This window comes from Eufriesea mexicana, unplaced genomic scaffold (genome assembly GCF_001483705.2).
Source record: "Eufriesea mexicana isolate 0111107269 unplaced genomic scaffold, ASM148370v2 scaffold571, whole genome shotgun sequence".
Classification (NCBI taxonomy): Eukaryota; Metazoa; Arthropoda; class Insecta; order Hymenoptera; family Apidae; genus Eufriesea; species Eufriesea mexicana.
In genome coordinates, this window is record NW_016908756.1 from 938,880 (window position 1) to 948,829 (window position 9,950).

A 9,950-nucleotide genomic window follows, 5' to 3' on the forward strand; every position below is an offset into this window, starting at 1 on the left:
GGAAAGAGGCAGAGCCGGGGAAAAATGGGTCGGCGCCGGACTTTAATCAATGGTTTCGGCGCCAACTGGGCGACGGCGTTTCTGTAAAAAAATGCGCGGATGGTCGGCGTGCAAATTCGAATTGTCGACCCCGTGGCACCGTCTTCGTCGCGGACCATTCGAACAGTCGCGCGAGGATCATTGTGCCGTTTCGCAACGCGCTCTGTTTCCTGGCTACCCTTTTTTCCCTTCCCATTTCCATCCCCCCTCGTTTTCCTCGTTTTCCTGTTAGTCACTATTTTTTCGTCCCGTTTGCTCTTGCTTTTTCCCAACTTTTTCCGGCCCTTTCTTCCCTGTCTTTTTTCGGGGGTCGGTTCCGCGACGTGCACCAAGTGTGACGCCCACCGCAAACGAGAAAAAAGGATTAGTGCGACGTCGTGTCAACGATGTCATCGCGGTCGAATCAAACTTCGCTTCGGCGAGCAAGGAAAAAGCATGGCTGGCTGACTGGTCGGTTGGTCCCCGTTTTTGTTCGCGACTCCGCGAAAATTCGCGCGTGGAAGCGCACTCGAAATCGCGATCATCGCTGCGGATCGCGGTCCGAGTGGTTATCCGCAGCTTCCGTTTCCACGTCCACGTGGCCTGGATGGCTGCTTCGGTGCTGACGCGTTTTGTCATTGGGCCCAATTAGTGGCGCTGTTCCGCGGGAATCTTCTAGCTATTAGATAGTGAACAAGTGCCAATCCGTTGCTAAATGTCTCGAATGGAAAACTGAGTTCCAATTAGATCCTTGTTGACACCTTTTAGGTTTTGGTACAGTAAAACGTCGATTATATAAATTAATTGTGGAATAAATTTCGTCCAATAATTGGTCAAGGAGGATAAAATTCTAGTTACGTCACGAATTAACTGGAAATCGAAAATTCTTTGAAATTAAATGTTTTTCGTGTGAAAGAATACATGTCTCATAAAATAGATGACACGTGACATAGACATTTGTGCAATGTCTGTTCTTTTTCTTATAGTATGCGGTGCATTACTTAATGCATTTTCAATCATGTATGGATTATGTGTATCCATAACCAGCTTCAGTGCTGTCACGTTTTGTCATTGGGCCCAATTAGCGACACTGAGGCTGGAATCTTGTAGCTATAGTCTTTGTTTCCTGTTTGAGAATTGATAGTGAACAAGTACCAATCCGTTGCTAAATGTCTTGAATGGAAAACTGTGTTTCAATTAGATACTTGTTGACACCTTTTAGGTTTTGGTACAGTAAAACGTCGATTATATAAATTAATTGGGGAATAAATTTCGTCCAATAATTGGTCAAGGAGGATAAAATTCTAGTTACGTCACGAATTAACTGGAAATCGAAAATTCTTTGAAATTAAATGTTTTTCGTGTGAAAGAATACATGTCTCATAAAATAGATGACACGTGACATAGACATTTGTGCAATGTCTGTTCTTTTTCTTATAGCATGCGGTGCAATACTTAATGCATTTTCAATCATGTATGGATTATGTGTATCCATAACCAGCTTCAGTGCTGTCACGTTTTGTCATTGGGCCCAATTAGTGGCGCTGTTCCGCGGGAATCTTCTAGCTATTAGATAGTGAACAAGTGCCAATCCGTTGCTAAATGTCTCGAATGGAAAACTGTGTTCCAATTAGATCCTTGTTGACAGTATTTAGGTTTTGGTACAGTAAAACGTCGATTATATAAATTAATTGTGGAATATATTTGTTCCAATAATTGGTCGGGGAGAATAAAATTCTAGTTACGTCACGAATTAACTGGAATCTTTGAAATTAAATGTTTTTCGTGTGAAATAGATGCAGGATGAAAGACATATGACACGTGACATAGTTATTTGTTCCTTTTCTTGCAGTATTCCTGATGCAGTGCAATACCTAATGCATTTTCAGCCATGTATAGATTACGTATATTCATAATTTGATTTGTGCAATCATTCGTATGAAACATCGATAAAATGATGTCACTGAGGATCGCAGTAATACATCTTGAATTATTTTTATTTGTGTCCATTACTAACATGACAATCTTCCAGTCCAGGTATTTCGCGTTTCAAATTCATCAGTTTATATGAATACATGTATTCGTATGATCGATCACTATCATCAGGATACTCGACGTTCTGCTATAAATAAAACGTGAGGAAGTTTAACATCTCAGAAGTGTTTACATTTCGATAATAAAGTAAGATTAAAACATGCTGAAGGAAATAAGAGAGTTTTACAACATTCCACTATAAAACGTGCTAATAATTTTATATTTCAGTCACGAATTCTGAAATCCCTGGATAAAAGCAGTTTTAATGCAGTACGCGACAAAATGATAGCATATTCTACGATTTTTTTGAATACGGAATTATTTAAATATAAATCAAATGATTAATACTGCACAATGCAGTTGGAATAAAAAAAAGAAAAAAAAATAATAGCAAAACTCGATATTTTTATTTATTTATTTCCTAAATATTGTTTTTATACCCTCGAGAACCATGAGAAATTGGCGTGCCAACATTCCGTCACGTATCGCGAGAAAAACAGAATCGACGCCATTTTTAAACGGATCATATTTAATATTACACGAACGAAAATGAGTTTTGTCACAACTGTTTACAAATGCGCGGGCTGTTTGCTATTTGCTTGTCCGTTACGTTCGTGTTTAATGAGATGATAAATTATTTCAACGCGAGACCTTTAACAGAACGCTGTCGATACAATGTCATCTTCCGCGACAAACGTTTCGGTCGTTTAAAGCTGACGGTCGTTCAACAACGGAAGATAATCACGCGTATTAATCCGTGACTCGAAGCGCGTCGCAAAAATCTTTCGATCGTTCTCTTAACGAGGACTGTTTGTATTCTATGCGCCGTGTGCTACGGCTAATTCATACATTAAACATAGCGCACACCGCGAAGTCGCAGATACAAGATAGACAAAACGATACGACTTTATATGATCCCTTGACACCGTCTCGCGACAAACATCGCGGCAGCTGAATGTCATTAGAGTAATAAGCAGATGCAATCTCTCCCGCCGTTCCTGTAAACAAAGATTTATATTTCTCCGCGAAATTATAAAAGCTGTGGTTTACCGGGGTCTGTTTGCGAATTTCTCAAGGCCAGAACGACATTCTGACGCAATCGTTTCCACCACGAGGTCACGCGCTTCGATTAAACGCTAAACGCTAAATACGACACGAACGGCGGTCACGCGTACGCTATATCCGATATTTACGCGTATATAAAACCATCTCGAGGATCTCACGTTACCCTACAGTCGTGTGGAACAGTTTCTCAAACACGTTTCTCCGCAATTTTTCGCGTACTGATTCGCGACAGCGCTTCTTTAACGACTTTAACTTCCTCGCTTCTCTGCAGCCACTCGGCGAGTGAAAGCAACGCGGCACGCGCATGCGCGCGCCAGGAGCGTACGCTGCGAGTATTTAACCAGTGGCACCGGCGCGTTCAAATCTCGCCACGGGAGCACTCGAGTGTTCATTAGACGAGGTTGAACGCGAAAGCGTTAATGGCCATCTTACTTTCGCCACGAGTTTCCCGTTGCCGGATTACTTTGTGGAACACCCCGTATAACCTAAATACGACGCGCTGCCTCATACAAGCGCGTGGCCCGTCGTCTAACACGTCACGACGGAAAGTGTACTCAGTCAAGCTGTCGAAGGGCCGGCACTAAATTCACGCCATCCAATTTCCGGCAGCGAAGCAGGCTTCTGGAGGCTCGCGAGCAAAATGGCAAACGCGAGCGCGCACACAGACGCGTACGTGTGACGACGCACACGTGCATGCGCGGCACCCCCACTCCAAAACGGCACACGGAGCGGCGATAAAGCGACGAGGGCCCCGAAGCGTTGCGAATGCGCGCTTTTCCCTGGAACGTTCTTAATTATGACACTCGTTTATTCTCGTTCGCCCTAACACCGGCGCCACCGTGTCTCGTTCCTCGCGTACACAGGCACACGTAACGCTGCTACACCGGCAAGAAATTATGTCACTAACCTCCTGGTTTCTTCGTCCATCCTAACATTCTCGTCCTTGGTTAAATAAAGCTTGTTTCGTACTGGCCTTTACCATTCTCCCCACCACGCAGCTCCGGGTATCTCGCTGTGCAGTCTCGCTACGCTGTGGCGGGAATTTCAAACGGTCGTTCTTCACCGTGCCGTATCGGGAGCGAATCGAAACGTTTCGAAACGAGGTACTGTTTACGGGACGTGTTCCGAATAACTGGAATCGCGCGTACGAAATTTCGGCCGAGTTTTCGACGCGATTTCTCGAACGGCCATTACGCAAACGTGGCCGTGAATGTTGGAAACGCCGTTTAATACGCGCGACGCACCGCCAGTGGGCGTAATCGATCGGTGACTGTCGCCAATGGGTCGATCGAAAATCGTACGTAACGAAAGTCGCACGGCGACGGTTATGGTTCACCTACAATTCACTGTCACGCGGCGCGTAACGTCGCATAGGCGTAGGAGGCGCGACAACGCGAGTCAACGACCTCGATGATAATCCAGGCGATCAATAACTCTTCCGGGACTTCGGGATGGCGAAAAGGAGCGTGGAATTAATCGCGCGAACCGTCGTGATAGCGTAAACGGCACAAAACGCGCACAAGAAACGAGCTGGTCGGCACGATTACTCAAGGACACGCGCATGCGTGAGCCACTGTCGGCGTTCCTTCTCATCGCGGAATGAATGCGTCGTTGAGTTAATCATTGACTGAGTTAAACCGCAAGCACGCGATGCTGTGACCTATAATCTAAAGGGGAATTAATTTTAATGGCGGACGCTGTCGCGCAGGGATGCAGGGGCTGAGCGATTCCAAAAGCACATGTTACATATAACCTACAAAATTCTTTTCCCGAATAGCTATAAATAATAGAAACGGCGATACAATTTATACAACAAACTAAATTCATAGTCGCGACAATTGCGGTTACTATTTCTCTAGCTAGTGAAAAAAGCTGGCAAATAATTCGTCGAGGAACGTTATTTATTTTATAGTTATTCAATAGCAGGATGAATAATTGCACGTCTTATCGGACACGATAAAATACTGGATAAAAGTTTGACACGGTTTTAAATGGTCGTTATATATCGACGTCCTTAGATTAACGAGTGACCCGATTAGGACAAGGTGAATCGTGTCTCCCAGATTTACATTTACTGCTGGAAGATTCTGGTAACCTGGCGTGCAAACTTTCCGTGGAATTTTTCTTGGTAGATCTCGGCCGTGAAAGAATTTACGTCAGGCAAGCACATGCGTGCTTCCGTAACCTTCCAGTATGGAAATACTTATTGTTAGCTGCAGCCTTTGCATAAGGTATGTCAAAATGTAAATACGCTTACCATTTCCTCTGTGTTGTTCGAACCGCCAAAAATCCTTGGCGAGCCAACGTGACTATCGGAAAATTTATCCCGTCCCTTTCTCACTCTGCCCGCCCATTTTTAACTCATCGTCCACGCAGAAGCCGCACGTAACCATTACGTATTACCCTGGTATACCATTTTCAGGTACAATATTTTTCGGATGAAATGCGTGTACCGGTGGCGTCGGCGTTTCCTGACGTTATCCAGAAACAAATGGACTTTTAAATTGCACTCGCGAGCCCCACCTGTAGTCGGCGCAGCGGGCCCTCGCTATGGCCGCCGATAACGGATGCAGCGCCGTGCACTCGCGACAAATTTGTACCATTATATTTCCGTATTTACTTGGCCGCGCGGTCCGCGGGGCCAGTGCTTTGTCCTACGCGTAATTACGTCCCCTGGTGCTTAATTCACGACGATTAAATTGCACGAGCCCCCACCGCTCGTCCCGGCCCCCCTCCTCCCGCCCTTCGCCCTTCAGCCCGTTGCCAACCCGCGCTCGTTAATTCCCCCGAAATAAGTGCATGGCGCGATCGCCGCGATGCTCGTGGCGCCATCTACGTACCATGCGCCGCAGTCGTTTCGTCATATTCGCGGGACAAGGCGTAATTGCTAGCCGGTTAATTACAACAGTGTGCACGGAGTGTTTCTCGACACGTGGAACGATGTACCGTTGCTTTCGGTTGCTAACGGCTCTTTTCGTGGATCCCAGTGGCTAACGTTGATACGCGTATATACAGGCTGGAATTCGATTCGTCGCCATGTGACGTGAGAGGTTAACTGGTTGTTGTCGGGTATGCTTTTGCGACCGTGGATCGAGCTACACGCGTTCGTCGTTGGCCGTGTGTTATTTCGTGTCGCTAGACCCGCTCTCTGGCTGGATTATTCTAATGTATTCGGAAATCTAAACGAGAAGAGCCGCTGAGGATACGTTGCGCTAATTCCTTTACACGCGATGAAAAATCGCCCGTATTTCCGAGCACGGCGTGGCGACACAGGTATTTACATGTATACGTACAGGTTAGAAATATAACTCGTTTGCTGACACTACGAGCTGTCGTCTTCGGCGAGAAGTTTGCACATCGGGCGACGCAACGTTTCGATAACGCTTCTGTGACGAGTGAAAGGGGAAAAGGGAGATACTCTTACGTTCGCGTTAGCTGTAACTGCTAATTTAATTAAGCAACGTCTTTAGTCGTGCGCCGCGCGCGACCCTATTCAACGCAGAAGTCGCATTACCGTCTTTGCAAATTAATAACAGGCATTATCTGACGGCTGCGTTTCGCGGCATTAAGATACCGTCTTGCGCAGGAATTATCTTTTCGTGTACTTTCAGACAGCGGTGAAAGCCAGACGTTGCATTACGAATTGAATTACGCTTTGAAAGCGCGGAAGATGCAGTTCCGAGCCGCTATTGTTGCGTAATGAACGGCGTTACGCGTAACGCTGCGTATTCAATAGGAGTGTTATTGGGACGTGCTTAAGGCGGAACTTTTAAACGCTTGAGCGAGACGCGTTCTATCAGTGTAGTATCTGTTTTCTTTTTTTTTCTTTTTTTTTTGTAGACAGAAGATTGTAGAAAACGTGTAAGAGAAATTACGTTATTATTGATAAACATTGGTTTGAACTATGGTATCTAATCGGGTTAACGCGTTAACCCTTTAATTGTGAAATTTCGTTTTAAAAATTTTATCTACTCGCGTAATTTGGGTCGAGTTGCGACGAATGTACTCGATGCGATTGAACTTACTGTACTTACAGAGAATGAATAAGAATCATCGTTGTATGGTCAATATTATTAACACTTAACCGTTTGTCTTTTTCGGAGGAAAATTTAAGTGTACGGTCGAGGAACTTATGTGTATTTTGTATATTTTCCAGAAAAATGTATTTCTCGTAAAATGTGAGGAAACCATATCGCATTTGTTAAAAGATAAATTATTTTAATACATTAATTATTATACGAAATATAAACTTGTTCTTAACCTAATTTGTTTTTTGAAAATTTTAGTAGGTTTCTTACTACAATATGATTCGAAACAAGTTCCTTGATGAAGATACACAGTACAAAATACACATGAACACTGTAACACTTCTTTTCCTGTACAGTGTCAATAACAAATTAATCACATATTTACTATTATTTTAAATATACAACTTTCCATTATTTCCTGGTCTAATTTGGGCAAATAAATATTTCATTATATTTATTTACAATAAAAAAGCAATTTACTTGCTTGTCCTTACAGTTTAGGTTTATATTTGGCTTTTATTCACACGAATGTCGAAAAACACGTTAATATACTGTCAGATGGTTAAGTGTTAATACATAGGAAAGAATCACGTGCTTCAAAAATAAAAATTGATCAGTATTTTGATTTCCCTTAAGTTTCACATTCGAATCGATATTTCCAAGTCGTTGGTAGTTTAACCCTCCGCACTAGGCGATCTTTTCGTCACAGAAACATAGTAATTCGAGGACTTCCTGCCATAAAGTCGACGATATTTTCGAAACGGTATATAAGAAGTGCAAATTAACAATAAGACGTAGAATTATTTTACCTCCGTATTCCACGCGTTGTTGGATAATTTTAAATTCGAGGTGTTAATTAATAACGACCTTTAGAATCTGATTAAATGGCGACCGAGAGTCGCCTCTCTAGTGCAAAGGGTTAATTTCTGGTTGTAGTCGTTGCACGTTTAATTCCTTCGTTGAATCGAGAGAGATATGCTTCCCAATCTTTAGCAGAGGACGTTTCATTTTTCCACATTTTCGCGGTTGCGAAAAATCGGAATTTCCTCGCGACGTCTGCACGGTTAACAGTAATAACAGCCGGGGGACGGGGAGCGGGAAGCGGAAGTGAAAAAGGAAGGTGTCTCAAAGTTCCAGCGAGCGACTCTCGACTTCTAATGAAATTCTTCGGATGCACCAGATTTCCTCGTTGGCCGTGGACAAAAGGGGGACCGACCACGATCGAACTCATTATAAAATCGAACCGAGCGTAGAGGATGCGACGGGCGTTCGGCTAAAATCATTCCTGACACGTAATCCCGTTACCGGCGGGCAAAGGCGACGGGGACCGGACAAAGCGTCCAATTAAAATTATGCAACGTCCATTGTGCTCGTTATCGCACGCCTATCACCGACAGGACCGGCCGGGGAACTTCGAAAACTCGCATCGTTCGATGAAAGCGGCTGAAGAAGAAGAAGAAGTTTCGCCGCTGTTGAACCCACGCTCTCGAACCCCTCTCTCGCGCCCCCTCTCGCCCCCGAAACCGCCGTGACAAATTCGTTTTCCTCGCTGCCGCGTTTCCGTATTTACTCCTGCTACGTCGCTTTGTCCTCGCGTAATTACGTTCCGCGGCGGCTTAACAGCCGACAATTACTCGCCCGGTCGTCGTTAATTTCCCTTGAAATAAAAGACGACAATGACGACGACGAGAACGACGGAGACGACGACGTCGCCACCACCGGTGAGACGCAATATCAGAGGGAGGAACGCGATACCAATCTTACGATTTCCACCGGCACAAAGGCGCCCCTCTCGGCTCCCTCCGGTACTAGCTAACGGGACTTCCCCGGCGACTGCGACCGTAGCGCTCTCACAGCCACGCCGGCGACGTTATCGCGGTCCCCAGACCTCTAACTGGCAGGCTCGAATTGCCTGAGTCTCGAAGGAAACGCGTAGGTCGTTGCAGCTAGACTAGACGTGATTTAGGTGTGGAATAGGTTTGATTAGCTGCGCTCCGATGGAATTGCTGGCTCTGTGACCAGCCTGCGATTGCATCTTCGTCTTATCTCACGAGATGAGCGAGAATACTTCGCGCAAGTTGGGCATTAGGACGCGTAATTCGTATCCCTAGCGAGTTTATATAATTTTATCTATCTGGGAAATATCGAATGCTCGCTGTACATCGATACATAGTGGGTACACGTAAAGTGCGAGAGGTGTATTGCTGTTATAACCTATATAGCCTCGACATTCGATCTGAATTTATTAACGCGTGTTGTGGAAAGTAGCATGTCTCAGTTCTTACGAAGGCAGGTACTTTGGACTTTGCTACTGAGAGCAATGTAACGCGATTCCATTTCCGCCTTGGTAGCTATGCTTGCATTTAGGACGACGAGTAGCATGTTCATTTACAGTCCTGGCGAATAGCACCGACGAGGAAATAGAAAAACGATCGCGATCATGCTCGCGAATGGAGTCAAATCACCACGCTGATCTCCATCTTGTCGTATCTGATTCTACAAGCCATCCGAGTCTAACGCGTGCGGAATTCCGCGGTAAAAGTAGCAAATACGAAGACAAGGGACATACGATACCATGAACGTCGGGCGAGTATTTTCCATGAAGCGATTTCCATAACCGCAAGATACACGAAGGAGCAATTTTCTACCCAGGCCGGAGCCGCTGGTTCACTCTCGATACAGCAGCAACACGGTGAAAGACACGTAACGGTTTTTCACCGATCACACGATCAACCGAACAAGAACCGGCCAGTCGTAAGATCTCAGCTTCATTTTGTAACGCGTTACATAAAATCCTTGCGTAAC

General features: G+C 44.9%; 1 protein-coding gene across 3 annotated transcripts in view; it reads right to left on the minus strand.

Moving 5' to 3' along the window:
- Nucleotides 1-9,784, minus strand: part of LOC108546073 (uncharacterized) — a 12,480-nt gene extending 2,696 nt beyond the window's left edge. The window contains exon 1 of one of the 3 annotated variants that reach the window (XM_017897993.1): nt 9,715-9,784. In XM_017897993.1, coding sequence (XP_017753482.1) covers nt 9,715-9,760 — 46 coding nt within the window. In that variant the 5' untranslated portion in view covers nt 9,761-9,784. Of the gene's footprint in view, nt 1-4,024; nt 4,919-9,714 lie in introns of those variants that run through there. The other 2 variants (XM_017897995.1, XM_017897994.1) reach the window with 2 other exon arrangements.
- Between the last annotated feature and the right edge of the window lie 166 nt (nt 9,785-9,950).